The sequence below is a fragment of the Emys orbicularis genome, chromosome 4 (genome assembly GCF_028017835.1).
Source record: "Emys orbicularis isolate rEmyOrb1 chromosome 4, rEmyOrb1.hap1, whole genome shotgun sequence".
Lineage (NCBI taxonomy): Eukaryota > Metazoa > Chordata > Testudines > Emydidae > Emys > Emys orbicularis.
In genome coordinates this window covers 60680713-60698069 of record NC_088686.1, presented here as the reverse complement: position 1 = coordinate 60698069, position 17357 = coordinate 60680713, and the positions used below count along the sequence as shown (strand labels likewise).

Sequence of the window (17357 nt, the reverse complement as noted above, 5' to 3'; positions counted from 1 at the left end):
TATGTCCCAACTGGAGGCTCATTTCTGTATGATCACTTCAGAATGATGCATGGAGTGTAATGGGGTCTGGGACCGTGCACCATGCAACTGGAATGTTCAGAGAAGTGTTGTGTTGTGTTTGTTGTTTTTAAAGCACTAAGTAAAACATTTTTCAGAGGGTTCTCATTTCTCAGTTAGATTTTCAGGTGGACCCCCCCCCATCCCACCCCTAGAAGTATAACAATTTCCTGTAACTGGAGACTGTCCCAAATGCTACTCTGTCAGTTTTAAAAAAAGAGGATTTTGTTGGTAGAACTAAGATATGATTTCAATATGTAGGATGTCAAAATAAAGCATGAACCCTATCAGATGCTGTCATTTAATATAAAAATACTAAATTTAACTAGGGTTATAAATATTAGACAACAGAAACATGTTATACTAAAATATTTCAGGGTATAGGACTGTTTAGGACTATATCTATATTAATCTAGTTCTCTCCATTGCACTTCATTCTCTTTTGCCTGCATTGATATATTTTTAATCACTATGGGTACAAAGAAGAAACATCTGTGCTTTTGAGGTTTCTGTGAGCTTCTAAAACAAAATAACTAAAGCAACAACAGTGCAACTGATCCTTCTTCAGAGCAAACTGGAGTATCCTCTGATACCTTTTTCAATTTTTTCATGGCATTTCCTGTTTTTCTAACAAAATAAATCCCTTACTTTATTTATTTCTAGAAACCTAAACTAGCATAAGTACTTCCTAAGATCATTTTTGGGAACAGTTCGTCTTGCACCAAGCATTCTGGCCAAATGATGTTGTGGCTAATGTGTGTGATAATTTGGAACATTTTCAAGCATCTGCTATTTTGTTTTAACTTCTCCCTGAACTGTACTTTATAGTTGAACTGCAAGCTCTCTCTATATAGTTGTCTTTCCTGTGCAGCCTGCATGTAACTGTTAATATACCTCTATGACACTTTGAAAAAGCATGCACTATCTTTTTAGCTCTCCACCCCATCCTCAATTAAAAATGGGAAGCTGTAATTGTATAACAAGGTAGTCTGCCCCTTTAAGGGCTGGACATCTGGGGACAACCAGCCACATTCAATTATCGGACCAGCTGGGAAGGGGTCAGGTGATTCCTATAAAGGGCTGAGAAAGCTGTAGGAGGGAGGTTGGCTTCTGTGGCATGCCCTAGAGTAATGGAGAGACATTCTGGCATCTGGGCCCCTGCAACTCAGAGAGTTGTTTTTGGCAGAGCTATTCAACCTACTATAGCACAGTGAAACTCAGACTGTGGCTTGTGAGCTGCAAGTGGCTCTTTAATGTGTCCTGCAACATTTGGCAGCACAGGGTGTCAAAATACTGTGTTATTTAATTATTACTCAGTGTAAGTTATTGATCAATCAGGATCCTTTTACTATGTTATTAACCAATTAAGTTATCAACTTGCACTAGGGTATTATCTTATTTGCTGTGAGAATAATATTTGTGTGTGTGTGTGTGTGTATATACTACAACACTATATTTGTGTGTGTATATACACACACACACAAATATACACACACACACACACTAAATATTTCCTCTGTCATACTGTTTAAATATGAATATATAGTACTATAGTAAATGAAACAATGAATTCACACTATTGTGACTCTTTTGGGTAATGTTGATTGCTAATCTTGCTCCTGAACCACTGAGGTTTGAGTATGCTCTAGCATATATTCTCCCTGGGACTATTATTTGGCCAGATCCACAATTTAGGCTTAGTGTTGTAGTACCTAACTTTAGGTAATGGCTTCCCAGTGGACTCTTCAGCCCAGAGCCCACTGAGGCTCCTTATACAATGTATGTGGAGAGTTAGGGGTCTATAAATGGGATTCACAAAAGCTATCACAGTGAGCAAGGAGCCGCCTAAACTAGCCAGTATAAAATGCTGAGAAGAGAAGTATGGCCTAAGTCCTGGCCCTCAATGGGAGTTAAGTGCCCAAGGCTATGCAACAGGAGGCACTTATCTCCGCAAACTCTCTCCTGGAGTTAGGGATCTAAGCCAAGTCAGTCCTTTTGCACAGAAAATGAGGAGGTGGTACTCCCCCTTATTCCATATAAACCAGTGGTTAGGGCACTCACTCGGGCTATGGGAAGCCCAGTATCAAATCCCCAGTGGGTCTGCTTTGGAGCAGGGATTAGAACTAGGACTGTCAAGCAATTAAAAAAATTAATTGTAAGATTAAAAAAATTAAATCACGATTAATTGCAGTTTTAATCGTACTGTTAAACAATAATAGAATACCATTTATTTAAATATCTTTGATGTTTTCTACGTTTTCAAATATATTGATTACAGTTACAACACAGAATACCAAGTGTACAGTGCTCACTTTATATTATTTTTGATTACAATATATTCACTGTAAAAAAGATAAACAAAAGAAAGTATTTCAATTCACCTCATACAAGTACTATAGTGCAATATCTTTATCGTGAAAGTGCAATTTACAAATGTAGATTTTTTTACATACCTTCACTCAAAAATAAAACAATTTAAAACTTTAGAGCAGTGTTTCTCAAACTTTTTGTGCTGGCGACCCCATTTGGACTTTAAAAAAAAATTGTGATCACCCCTCCTCCCCCCCGCAAAAAGATTCTGATCCCTTACCTCCAGCCTTGCAGGGCTTGGGCCTATAGCCCCACTCGGGGTGCAGAGCTCTGGCCTTCAGCCCCCCTCAGGGTTCCAGGCTTCAGCCCTGCTTGTGGCAAAGGACTCTGGGCTTCATGGTTAAGACAGCTTACAGAAATGTAGGAAATTTGCTGTGTGAGGGAGCATTAGGGTTTTTTTTTTTTTTTTTTACAGTGAAGAGCAACAAATTTATAAACAGTGTCTGTAAGCCTGAGAGAGAATTCCTGCCATGTAGCTTAATTCAGTGCAGCACAAAGTCTAAATTATTCTGACATGGGTGCAACTCCTATTGGAGACTAATTTGACTCACGAGGTGAAATCCTGGCTTCACTGAAGTCAATGGCAAAACTCCCATTTGCTTCATTGGGGCGAGAATATCACCCATAGTCTCTGAAGAAAGAATAGTGTAGTCATGATGATGAATAATAAAAAGAACATTGTTGTCGTTTCTAAATCATATGTTTTTGTTTCTGTTTAGAATACTATCACTAATTTAAGAAATTTAGCCTCCAGTGTGTGTAATAAATCTGTCCATTTTTTCTGCCAAGAATTGTATTTGATAGTACTTTCGAAGTAGATTCCCAAAATAAAATTGTATCATGTACAAACATTTAATTACCATAAGTTCCTGGAGAGAACTGCTTTTTGTCGCTGTTAGATATATTTTCAGGTTCTAGGAATTATGCTGTGACTTTGTTTCTGAAATCTTTAACAACTGGCTTTAAGCCTATAGTACTGCAGTTTGGGTATTACAGAAGTGTACTTTATTAATCTCTTTGCAATCAGTCCAGTTGGATCCAGAATGCTTTTCCATGGTTAATATTCTTTTTTACTTAGAGATGGTTCTCATGAAAATCTTATTTCTATCCGAAGCATTTCTCCTTATGCCATCTTAATTAAATGTTTTTACAAATGCCTGTCTCTTAATTTGTTTTGTGTTCCTTAAAAATATCGATTCAGTTTAGTACAATTTTGAAAAAATGGGATGGGAAACCTAAGATTTGTAGGGTAGAATAAATTGTCTGACCTCGTTAACCAAAGACGCACTATTGTCTATTCGCTAGGTTGGGACAACAGGATGCAGAGTTGGTATGGTGACTACAAATGCCAACTTGAAGAACTGGAAAACTCATCTGGGAATAAAATAAACCCAGGATCAGTGAACAAAGAGTGCCTCAGAACATCTGCATGCCTGATTGTGATTAAGGCTATGATTTAGTCATGGGTATTTTTAGTAAAAGTCATGGACAGGTCATGGACAATAAACAAAAATTCATGGCCCGTGACCTGTCCATGACTTATACTAAAAATTCCTGTGATTAAATCTTGGGGGGGGCTCTGGAGAGCCGTGGAGGGCCCACTCCTAAGGGGCGGCGCTGGGGGTGGGCGCCCGGGGCCAGCGGCACCTGCTGCCATGGGCTACGGCCCAGGGCTGCTCCGGCCAGCTGCCTGGGGATCACTGCCCAGGGCCGTCAACCGCAGCTGCTCCAGCTGGCTGGGGACAGCTGCCCTGGACCGCGACTGCTCCAGCCAGCTGGCTGGGGACCGCTGCCACTGTTCTGGCCAGCCGGCCAGGGACCACTGACCTGGACCACGGCTGCTCCAGCCAGTCGGCTGGGGACCGCTGCCCAGGGCCGTGGACCACGGCTGCTCCGGCCTACCTGGGACTGCTGCCGGGGGCTGCTGGAGCAACGGTTGATGTGGCTGTCCTGAGGGCCACATGAGCTGCTGGCCCTGGAGCCAGCTGCTTGGGTGGCTGTGGGGTCAGCCACCCTGGCCCCTGCAGAAGTCACGGAGGTCGCGGAAAGTCACGGAATCCGTGACTTCCACGACCTCCGTGACAGATACGGAGCCCTAATTATGATATGAAGGCAGTCACAGTAAACCTCTTGGATCTCCATTTATCTTTGATAGGGGCTTATTTCATTAGAAAAACCGGACATCTTAGTCACAGCAGTCAGCTATAATAACCAGATGAATTATATAAGTAACTTGTCAAAAGAGCAAAAGGTTGCTTAGGGCAGGTCTACACTAACCCCCAAATTCGAACTAAGGTACGCAACTTCAGCTACGTATAAGTTCGAAGTACCTTAGTTAGAACTTACCTCAGTCCAGACGCGGCAGGCAGGCTCCCCCGTCGATTTCGCGTACTCCTCTCGCTGAGCTGGAGTACCGCAGTCAACGGCGAGCACTTCCGGGTTCGACTTATCGCGTCCAGACAAGACGCGATAAGTCGAACCCAGAAGTTCGATTTGCTTGCCGCCGAACTAACGGGTAAGTGTAGACCTACCCTCTGGGAGCTCATGTTTTTGTTAAAGAACCCTCTGGCAGTGTGTGCTCCTAGCATCCACACCAACATGATGGATTAGATGAGCAGGTACCTATACTCTAAGTAATGGATGTTGTTTAGAAGCATTTTAACAGCATTGGTAGATCAATGGGACTAGTAATCAAAGGGCCTGTTTGTGCCCCAACAGAATTGCAGGGCACAAATGTATTTTATCAGGTGTCTTTGTCAGAGTAAAGAGTGCACTATTTGGGAAATGGTGGTCGTCTTGGGTTGTCATCTTTTCCATCTTCACTGTTACTCAGCTCCTTACCTTTTGGTAACGTTCTTTTTTCTCCTCTTCCTCACTTCCCCCTAACTCCCCGCCTTATATCCATACCCTTGCCAGATACTTTATCTTTTTTGTGTATAACAATTCTAAATTCTGTCCTTTCTTCATCTCTAAAGTTAAAATCTCTTTATTGATATTGAGGCTTTATTAATCTATAATTCAGATTATTGTACATTCTCCTTTTTTGCCTTCCACATTGTACCCCTGCAGTCTAACTAAACCTGTTCTTACTGAGATCATCTTGCTTGCCCACTGCTTTGACTACATCTCCTCCTCTTCAACTCCTCCCTTAGCTTTGCCTTCCTTCTGACATAAATTATAAGGTGATTGCTTTGACCTTCACAGTTCTGCCCAACTTTGCTCCTGCCAATATTTTTCTCATCCTTCACTGCTCTACTGAGTTCTTTCTGACAATCTCATTTGCATTTTCCTTCCCTTCCATTGTGGTGCCTTCTATGCCTCAAATGCCCTTGTCATCCTGATGTGGCAAATTCCAGTCCCGCCATCTTTAAATCCATCTAAACATAGTTCTTGTACTGAGCCTTACTGTTAATCCCCACTAGTTTTGAAGTCCTTTAATATTACATATATAAAAAAGTCAGAATCTGCTGTGTTGTTGAGTAACAACATTGTTGCCTGGTCGTCCTTGTGCTTTTTTGTGGTATATGGTTTGTCTTGAGGTTAAGTCTTGCTCTCATTGAAGACAATTGCCATTTTGCCATTGATTTCAGTGGGGAAAAGGTCAGGCTCTTAACTTTGTTTAATTCTGTGTTCTATGTGTGCTGCTGGTGCACAACAATAATTCTAAAGAGAAATAGTCATAGTGTTTATATTCCTTTTTGACTAAGCTGCAATAACAAATCATGCAATCCATTCAATCTGTCTCGCTAATGAACTATCTAGATAATAAGTTCTACCTCTAATTGATAACTTCTCAAATTTACACACATTTAATTCCCTTACAATTGTTTAAAAATATTCAAAATGTCATGGCTTTGATATAGTAAACATTTCAATAATCATCTGAATGATGTTTGAATACATATTTGACTGTTTCTGTGCTGGCCAGTGGAAAAAATAGTCTGTTTTGTGTATACATATAAGCTGACTGTAAGGTATGTGTCAGAATTGTTAATGTAACCCTAACTCATAGTTTCCCTGTTATATTTTTCTTAAGTGTGTGTGTGTATGTGCCCTGAGCATGCATGCCCTGCACAAAAGACAGGAGGAGGAGGAGGTTATACTCCCCAGCCTTTATGTCCAATACCCAGTGGTTAGAGCACTCACCCAAGATGTAGGAGACCCAGGTTCAAATCCTCCCTCTTCTGGTTCGGAGAAGGGACTTGAACGTGCATCTCCTACCTCCCTGGGAGTGCCCTAATTATTGTGATATATAGAGTTAGACTCTTAATCTCTCCTGTTGAAACTGTTCCCAACAAAACACACTGCTTTGGAATAATTTGACTTTTTATTACTATTTTATAATTATTATAATTATTTATTTGTATTATGGTAGTGCCTAGGGGCCCTGTTTGCGAATTCAGACCATATGCGCTTGTTTTTCAGAAATGAAGTAAAAAGACTTTACAATCTTGACATATGACAAGAAACAACAAGTGGCTGGAACAAATAGATTTGGGATGTGAGGAGAAGGGGTTCATGAGCAAACACTGAAACAAGCAGCTTTGAAATGTTAAACAATAGTCGTAGACTCATAGTTCACTGTCTGCCTAGTGATTGTCAGCTGGCAGGGATTGGTAGGCATTACAGCAGAGTTTTAAAGCCATGTTTGGAGTAGGATAAAGTAGTAGCTTTAGGTAACCCCAATATGCCTTCTTCCTCATAGGACCATATAGCATATACCAAAGAAGCAACAAGACTCAGACATGTTGAGTGACTATAATGGGGTGAAATGATGGGGGCGGGGATGGAAATATGTCACAGTTGCCTTCCACATCTATTATTTCTCCTCCAAGCACTTATGCAGTGGGACTTCTTATGGGCATGAAGTGAAGCATGTGTCTAAGTGTTTGCAGGACCAGGGACAATGCCAGTAAAAAGCCTTGTTCGGGACAATGTGCAGGGGGGAAAAAAAGAACTTGGAGCCAGTAACTTTTGAGTTGAGTGTCTTCTCTCATCATTACCCTTTTAAAGCTATGTCATATTGAGATAAAAACATTTTTAGTGGCTTTACATGCAATTTAAGCTCTGTTCATTGAAGTCTAAATTCATATAAAAATATCCACCTGCTATCCATATACTCAAAATCCCAAATAAAATAATAGTGAAGCAAAATGAATGGGAAATACAATATAACATTTAGTGACCTTGCAGTACCACTAACTGTGTTCTCACTCTCTGTATATATCTTATAACGCTTAGTTATTTTCCTAAACAAATTATAATCACAGCTATAATCCACACTGAATGGTACCCATAGAACTGGCACTATCTCTGTAAGTATGCAGATTATAAAGGTGGATTTAGAAATTTGACTTCATTGCAGAAATAGGTGTAATTTGTAAGAAAATGTAAAGTTGTCACAATCTTTTCTATTTTACCTAATAAATGGGTTTTCTTACATTGCAGTCATGGGAGAAAAAAAAGCCTTACATCAACTCCCAATAAATGCTGTGCCTGAAGAGGAGTAACTTTTAATCTTTATTATTGGTTTCTTGAGCCACTTCTCCATTCATATTGAAAATATGAAGATGATATACTGTATATTGAATTAATGTATAGAAATAGAGATAAGTGGTGCAGGTTCTTGATATTATACCCTGCAAAGATGTTAATCATGCATGCCTATTGACTTCAGTCCACTTATGTAGATAGCTAAATATGCATTTAGGTACCTAGCCATAGGTGGTCATTATTGAGAATCTTGGCTGAAGATAGCTCACGTTTGGCTGAAGATAGCTCACCCTATTGAGGGTTAAGCTGGTTCAGTTTGAGGAGATTCCAGGCTTCAATAGATGACTCTTCTTATACCTTCTTCCGCTGTGCTTGAGATTTCTTGGAATTGTGATACTGGGAGCCATTGTGTGATAGCTCTTGTACTTTCAAATACTCACTCTGAGAAATAAACTCCATATTGCATGATTCACTGGTGTTATGGTTTAAAGCCCCTTAAAATCACTTATTTGTCTTATGCATTTTAGCCAGAAAATATATTGTTTTTAAACAGTCACACTTTTTACAAACTGTAGCCTGTATGCTGAGAAGTTTTCATCTGAATTATTAAATCTAGAAAACTGTCCCTCTTTCCAGTTAAGTATAGTACTTAGTTTCCTTTACTGAGGAATATATGTTAATCAGGAATGGATGAGGTGCTTTTGAAAATAAGAGTGATTAATTAGACTAGGATTTTATTTAAATAGTTGGACATACTCTCTTGGGTTAAAGGTAATTAGAGTTTGGCAAAATTTTTTGCTGTTACTTTGACTACTCTATGACTTGGATTCTTATATTGAATCCTTGGTTACCAAAGGCAAACCCTGTTTTTGTCATTTGTAGATTTGCAATTTTGTCAATATTTAGCATTCCCAGTTGGCTAGATTCCATTCTGGTCTTACTCACATTGAATATTACCTTAATCCCATGAACAGTCCAGTTGATTTCAATAATTAAGGTAATACTCTCTGCGTAAGAACATTAGAATCTGGTCCCAGACTACTGAATATTTGTAAAATTGTACACCTATGCTCTGTAGTAGTGGTTGCAGTCTAGCTGCATGTGTGCCGCATGGCTTGGCTATGGGTTAGAGGGTGGGTTTTGTCTTTCATGTCCCCGCATAGATCCACTGTGCAAAGGCTGTTTACTCAGGCTTCGTATCGGAGAGAAACATTTTAAATGAGATTTTCAAAAGTACTCAGCATTGGTCCACTGAAGTCAACTGGAGTTAGACCAGTGCTGTGTGCTGTTGAAAAGTCCTCCCTCCACTGTTGGAAATCTTGAATATGAATGTTTATTCTTTTCCTTTACAAGTTTGAACAGAGTTAATTAATACTCTTTGTGGAAAAAATCCTGTTTGATATTTAAATACTATTAACATACATTGACCAAAATGTGAAACTAACCAATTATGCATAAATATTAATGTTCTCTCACTTTTTTCTGTAAAGGTCTAATTAGCATTTTTTCTGTTTTAAAGCATATATTTTAAGATGTTTTAGCTGTGTCCACTCTTACTTTTGTCAGGCATCTCTGGCTTATGCAAATAGAAGTTTGGAAGCAGTTCCAGGTGAGAAGGCCCTGCGAGACACACATGAGCACCGTGAGCAACAAAACCGACTTAAAGAGATTAATCAACAGCTGAAAAATCTGGAGGGAAATCTTGTAAGTTTAAGCTTGAAAGCTGTGCTGGAGCTTAAAATTACATATGCTTATAAAATTAACCCCAAAAGAAGAAATATATGATACAAGTTTCTCTAGTTTTGAGAGCGATTCCCAGTTCTAATGATACTCCCCATTTATATATAGGGAATATCTCTCAAACTCTCTTTTAGAATGGAAGAAGCCTTTCAAGAGTGACTGCTATATACACATAAAGAAGTAAATATTTTAAGTACTTTCTAATAACTTATAGAATTTAGTGTAGCTTCTTCACATATGTTTGAAATAATTCATTGTGCTCTAACATTAACTCTGTGAGCTAGTTTTGTTTAATTCATATGATTTTTTTTTAAACTGACAATTATTTACCTAGCCCAATACAGTACCTGAAGACCAATGGGAAGCAAGAAAGTTAAAATGTTAGTAAGTGTATAAAATGTGAATTGTAACTCAGTAACACTTTTTAGAAAAAAAATGGATAATTTCTCAGTTTTGACAATAATTATTTTAGGGTAAGCGAAGTGGGGGAAAGAGAAATGAAATTTACAAAGATCCTCTAAGCACAAAGTATATTGTATTTATGCCTAAAACATAGAGCAAGGGTTGACAACAAGCCCAAACCTGAGTGATCACATGAATCTTCCAAATAACATATCAGACTTCTTTCCCTTTAACTCTAATTTGTGGACACATTTTTCTGTTATAGCTTGAAAGCAATGTCAGAGCAAAACTAATGCTAGGTGAACTGCAATGTTCAGATATTTTGTTTAGGGTAAGTTTCTCAGAGTTGAAGGAGAACAGCTGCTTATTTTTATTAATAGATTATAAAGCCAGAAAGGACCATTGTGATCATCTTGTCTTACCTGTATAACACAGACCATAGGACTTCCCTGAATTAATTTGTGTTTGAACAAGAGCATGTCTTTTAGAAAAAAATCAATTTTGATTTAAAAATGGCCAGTGATGGAGAATCCACCACAATCCTCGGTAATCTTTCTATTTTGTGTCTTATTTCTAGTGTGAATTTATCTAGCTTCAACTTCTAGCCATGGATCTTGTTATATCTTTGCTAGATTGTAAAGCCCATTATCAAAGTTTTGTTCCCCATGTAGTTACTTATGGACTGTGATCAAGTCACTTTTGTCTCTTTAAATTAAAGAGATTGAGTTTCTTGAGTCTGTCACTGTAAGGCCTGTTTTCCAATCTTCCTTGTTACTCTTCTCTCAACCCTTGCAATTATCAACATATTTCTTGAATTGTGGACATCAGAACTTGCTTGCTGGAGAAGCACTCTGGAGACAGAGGTTAGACATGGTGTGGGAAGCAGGGAAGCTGTCAGCTCACGAAGAGCTGTGAAAAAGGCATGTAAAGAGGTAATACATGGAAGTTCTGGGGAGGATGAAATAAAAGGAGAAGGCTAAGGACAATATGATTCTGGTATGGGCTGGAGACTCATTGTTGTTACTGGTTCTTACTTAGGGCCCTTCCAGAATTTCTGGAGAAGGTGCCTTTTTAGTTATGGCATCAACCGGGGGTAGACCAGGACAGACCATGTTGGGGCTATTGTTTAATCCCAGGGCTGAAGGACTTGTTTCTTTGAAGTTTTGGACGTGTGTTTTTGTTTGGACTCTTGTTTTATGCTTAAATGGGAGGTGTTTTCCTAGGCTGTTGCTTGAGGGCTAAACTGTAATTCACCATTGCACCAGAGTGGACAAAAAACTGAGCAGAGGGAAAACCGGCATGGGCAACTTGATGCAGGAAAACTGATTTCTATAAAATAAATTGTAGATGGTTTTTGACTGACCCGAAGAGCTCTGTGTAGCTCGAAAGCTTATCTCTTTCACCAACTGAAGTTGGTCCAATAAAAGATATTACCTCACTCACCTTGTCTTTCTAGCGGAGAGGTTTTTCAGCACAGTTGATTCAACAAGCATTTCTCAAGTTGAGTGGGGAAAAAATTGCTGCAAGAAGTCTCATGTATAAGCCTGTCATCCCGGAAATGTCTGTCCCAAGAACAATGGTCTGAGTGTAGTCTAGAACATATGCTTTAAAACTAAAATGAAGACACTGATTGTATCTGTCTCTTGTATGGAGATTAACAATACAGAGGATGGAGCTTGGAGAGAGAGAGGGCTCATTTCTGCAGTTGTCAGATGATGATGAGTGATGACCACTGATGGAATGGTAAAAAAGAAACCTCAAAAAAAATAATTTTTGTTTACATCAATACAAAATTCTTTTATCTACTGTTGTGAGTAATCCCTTAAATAGAGGTAACTGGAAGAGATTGGAGAAAAGTAATTTATTAGTTTCCAACTTTGTGCATTTAACAACCTTTTGAATATAGTCAGTTTCATAGTTTTCCCTGTATGGCCAGTTAGTTTTCCCTTTTAGTTTTGTCAGTCTTTCATATTGCAAAAAGCAAGAGAAAAACATTTAAAAATGAAGAAAATGGGTTTATAAAACTAAAAATTTTCAGCAAGTTTCAGCATGATACCTTAAAATACTTCTAATTTATCTTTTTTTAATTGACCAGATTTCTGTTAGTGCCCACTTAAAGATTAAAGACATAGACTGTTTCTGTGTATTTTCCAGGGCAAAAGGGTGTGGAAAAAGTAGGGAAATTCTGGAGGAAACAGCTTAGCAGATAAATATAATTAATTTTTTAAGCTATTTTTGCTGTTGGTATATAACCAGTTGGATTCAGGTGGAACAGATGGAACTGGCTGAGCAGACTTTTCTATTTGATTAAGAATTTGGCTAGATGGTGTTGTCATTTGTTGTGCCCCAAATTTACAAAGCAACAAAATGTTCTTACCGTGGTATTTTCTGCGAAGCATTCTCCACCTGATGGAAGTGCTTGGTGTGCCCCTCTAGCTGGCATACTGTCGTCAAATCATCACAGGCTAAATAATGACACAACCTGTGCACTTGGAAAAGAACAATTTTGAACCATATCTGACACACAAGTTTGTACAGAAAGGCCATTGTTGAAAATGATGGCAAGATTCTTAACCTGGATCACTACTTTCTAATGAGGAGGAGGGGGAGTTGTTGGTAGTGTTATTATTTCTAATAGTATTCACAGTGCACTTAGTGCTTTCCTGTTTTGAAGACCTCACAATCTAAAGATAGACAAATACGCAGAAGGCAGGAAAAAAGGGGTATACTGTAAGTTCAGTTAAAAATAAATAAATACATTTGTTAATTTAAGTAGGACAGGTAAACTATTCCAAATTATTTCTCTGGGTTGTTAGCAAATTTCCCAAAGGCAATAAGGCAGAGGTGGCCTTCAGGAGAGCTGGATTATGGAAAGAGTAGGTCCTTCAAAAATGTTCTATGCTGTAGGGGTCAATGTAGAAGGAGCCACAGAAATGTTTGTGTGAGAATCTGCCAAGTGGTTGGATGAGGCCGGCATCTCTGGAAGAGCAGAAGGCATGGCATGTGATCAGTGGTGGATTTAGAGTTAGTGGGGCCCTGTGCGCAGCTTCATTTTTGGACACCCCCCCCCCCCAGGACCCAGCCAAGAAAAAGAACATGCTCTCTTGTCTCCCCCCTCCTCATTTTTCATTCTTTTTTTTTCTTTATCCTCCTCCTATATTATAAGTTAAGGGGATTAAACAAAAATAAAGTGAGGTACCTTGTTTGGGGCAGGGGGTTGGGGTACAGGAGGGGGTAAGGGGGGTGGCCTGAGCCCTGCTGCACCGATAGTCAGGATTCGGGGGCAGGTTGTCAGATATTTGTCCTGCATTTTGGGGGCCCCCTTGTTGGGGGCCCTGTGCCACCGCACAGTTTGTTTCATGGTAAATCTGCTCCTGCATGTAAAACAAGACTAAGATGGAGAGGGCCAGAATTAGTCAGGGCTTTCAAGGCAGTAACAAGAAGCCAGACCTTGGTACAAAGGGTGTTTACATTTGCAGAAGTTTTGACTTCTAATATGCACTAAATCCTCCTGTAAGTTAAACTGGAACAACCTCACTGACTGATCACAGATGCCACTGGTGTAACTGAGAGGAAATTTTGGCCCCGTTTTGAAAATAAGTCCCACAACTGGATTGCTTTTTACTCAATTTTTGTTGCTTTGGCTCACATTGTCTTTGTTCCAAAGAGGAAAGCTTGTCAGATGATTAGGGTGCTAGTCTGGGACTCTTAAACCTGGATTCAGTTCCCTCATCTGGCATAGATTTCCTGTTGTGACCTTGGGCAAGTGACTTAGGATGGATGTTTCAAATGTGCCTGATTGATTTAGGAGCACAAGTCCCACTGACTTTCAAAGGAACTGTGCTCCTAAATTACTTAGGATTTTCAAAATGTCTATCTTTAGTTTCTCCATGCCTCAGTTCCCCATTTGTAAAATGAGGATAATAGCACTAACCAATTTCACAAAGGTGCTTTGAAGATAAATACCTTAAAGATTGTGAAATGCTCAGTTACTGTAGTAATGGGGGCCACATAAATACCTTAGGCTTGGTCTGCACTTAAAAGTTACATCGGCATAGCTACATCGGCCAGGAGTCTGAAAAAACCACACTCCTGGCTGACATAGCTATGCTGACAACCCCCCTGTGTTTTTTCACAAAACAGCTGTGCCAATGGAAGAGGGCTTCTATCAATGTAGATAACATCCTTTGGGGCTATGGTGTTCCTGTACCGACAGAAAAACTCCTCCTTCTGTTGGTGTAGGCTGCATCTATAATAAGGGGCACTCCATAGTGTAGACATTTGCCTTAGATAGATCATCTTTGGTAGTTTAAGTATCATAATATGTCGGGTGGCCTCTCTCTGTGTAGGTAGCTACCCCTAGGTTTGCAGAAGTGGTGAGTGGGTAGGGGGGCAAGAGTCAGAACTTTTAAAAAGATTTAGCATTCAGCACATTAATATATTTCCCAGAGCTAGTGTGATTCTTAATTAACATGAAAAGAGAACTGGTACAAGAAAAGTGTAGGATGTACTTTTTAGCCAAACAAAATTAGAGAAAGTTAATGATTTATTTTGGTATATTTGACAATTATATACTCCCTTTTGTTCATTTTAAACAGATGAATAAAAAAAATTTTTTTTTTTTTTAAAGAATTATGCTGGGTAAAAGGAAAATAAATTAGACATTTGTGTATTCAAACAAAGGACTGAATAAATTTTTTTCCAAAAGTTAATATGTATTTTGTGATTCTTTAGGTTAAATTTTGGGATCAAATGATCTTTTCCCCCATAACTGTTTTAACTTGGGAGAAGGGAGATCATTCCTTCTAGGAAGATCTGTCACACTCCTAGAGATATTGTATGTTTGTCATATCGTTGTTACTATAGGAATGAATTCATTCTCTACCTGAGGAATAAGGTGAGCTATACAAATATTCAGTAATTTAATTTTTTAGTGCCAGTTTAAAGAATTGTATAGTAAATTACATGTTAAATGTGTAAGATAACTTTTATTTTATATTTTTGTTCGATTTTGTAAAAAAAACAAAAATACTTATTTTGTTTAATTCAAGCTGAACAAAGTCTAATATTTGGGAAATTACTGTGTGAAGCTCTTGGAGAAAAGGGAGCTCTGGTCTCAGTGGAGGCAGAGAACAATGGGCATATCACAGTCACTGATTGAGGGTATAGAGATGGCTGTGGTCCTCTTCTGTAGTAGTGCCACTAATGGGCCATGAGAGTGACAGTGTGGACACAGGAGGATCAAACAGCCTAAGGGTATGTCTACACTGCAATTAGACATCCGGGGCTGGCCAGTCCCAGCTGACTTGGGCTCATGGGACTCAGGCTAAGGTGCTGTTTAATTGTGGTGTAGATGTTCAGACTTGTGCTACAGCCTGAGCTCTGGGATCCTCCCAATTTGCAGGGTCCTAGAGCCTGGTCTACAGCCCAAGCCTGAATGTCTGAGTCAGCTGGCACATTCCAGCCTGAGGTTTTTAATTGCACTTTAGACATACCCTAAGATGAGGGTACAGAGGTCCTTCACAAAGAGAGGAGATGATAAAGAAAAATAACTGAATTTGAAGTTTTCTCAGAAGCAAAAATAAAGGGAGCTTATTTACGTAATAGGGAAAATTCCTTATCAAACAGCAGGAAACACAGAAAGGGAGAAGGAAAAGAAAAACATTACAACTTCCAACAGGCTGTATTAACAGCTGTTGCTTGCTTGCCTACTTTGGCTGACTTTTTAGCAAGCTTGCTTTCAACATTAATCCAGTTTGAGATATATACCGTAAACCCTTCCATCTAACTCACACTGTAAAGACCTAATCTCGCACTCCTTAAATAGGTGTTGCAAAGTGAGCTTGGCTAATTGACTCTTTTATTCCCACTGACTTCAGTGAGGTTTACCGACATAAATAGTACAGGATCAGATCCAAAGAGACAATGAGAGATTCAAAGACTCCATCCAAGTATGTGCCACTTCAGCAAGAGAACATATTTAGCTCCTCATCTATTCAATTTCTAAACTGTGGTTGACCTCCACCTTAGTACGTTGTGGTTAGCATGTAAGTAATTGTTAATCAAATAGTTTAAGCCAATCTTGTGAATCTTCAATTTAACTGAATTAGGTCTGCTGGGGAACTGATAAAATAAATCCATGCTATGTCATCCATTCCAGTCACTGACCCATGCATTACTCTCTCTCTCTCGTCACTGACCCTTGCTAATGAGGCAAATATAATCGCAGGCAGTGTGTCTGCAGCTCTGTGTGGTGGTCCACAACAGGACATTACTGCACTTTGGAATGTAATGGGCTACTGAGTCATTAGAATGTTATGAATGTTAATAGCTCAGGTTCAAGGCTTGATCAGCACAACATAGTATTTTCTTGGTATCTGCTATGGCACGCAACCCCCCGTAACATGCCAAACATGTTTCCTTGACTGGATTGTATGTGTCTAGAACCTTATATGACTAGAGCCTATTATTTATTTACAGTATTTATCAACATAGAAACAGCCTGTAGTAATGTGTATGCCATGACTAGGTTAGCTTTATTGCATAGTGTGAGAACTACTTCAGAACATTTAATTCATAAAACTACTTCTGAAGGAAATATTACATTTTTACATCACCTGTTGCTGGTAGCATAACAATGAAATTATGACATACAGTTTCAAAATTATATGGATGTGCCATATCTTATAAATTCTCTGGGTTGTCTGCATAAAATATGGAAGCATCCAAATGTAAATTAAGATGGGGTTTCCCTCCCAGTAGTTGAAATAATAGAAATAAAATAGTATACATTTCTTCATTGAAAGAACATCAACCTTCAGAAGATACTCCACTTACCTTGTCATTATGAATGACATTCTAGGAAACAACATCTCAGTAGTGAAGCTTCTTGGAATGACATCACAGCACTGCCAAATTTGTTGTCACTTTCTTAGAGTACATCATAATGACATGCAAAAACTGGCCACTTCCCAGTCTTCATTTATTATTGGGGGAATCCACTATCAAGAGGATTAAGGTTATATGTAAATTACTAGTTTTTGGATTATCAATCATCTCCTAATTTTAGATCCCTGTATTAATAAACATGATTGCTTTCCTATATCATCATGACATGTCATCTGCAGTAACTAGACCTCTTAGGCCAAAATTTTCAAATTTGGATGGCTACATTCAGGTACCCAGTCTGTATATAGGAAGCTAAATATAAGTGACCTGACTTTTCAATCAGTCTCTCTAAAAATCAGACCACGTTTACTTAGCTGCCTATGCACCCAAGTTTGAAAATTTTGGAC

At 38.9% G+C, this 17357-nt stretch overlaps 1 protein-coding gene across 1 annotated transcript in view; it reads left to right on the top strand.

The window, feature by feature from the left end:
* The window catches only part of FSIP1 (fibrous sheath interacting protein 1), a 170512-nt gene that overhangs the window by 46985 nt on the left and 106170 nt on the right, over positions 1-17357 (top strand). Inside the window, exon 10 of the mRNA XM_065404378.1 lies at positions 9487-9624. Coding sequence (XP_065260450.1) covers positions 9487-9624 — 138 coding nt within the window. The remainder of the gene's footprint in view (positions 1-9486; positions 9625-17357) is intronic.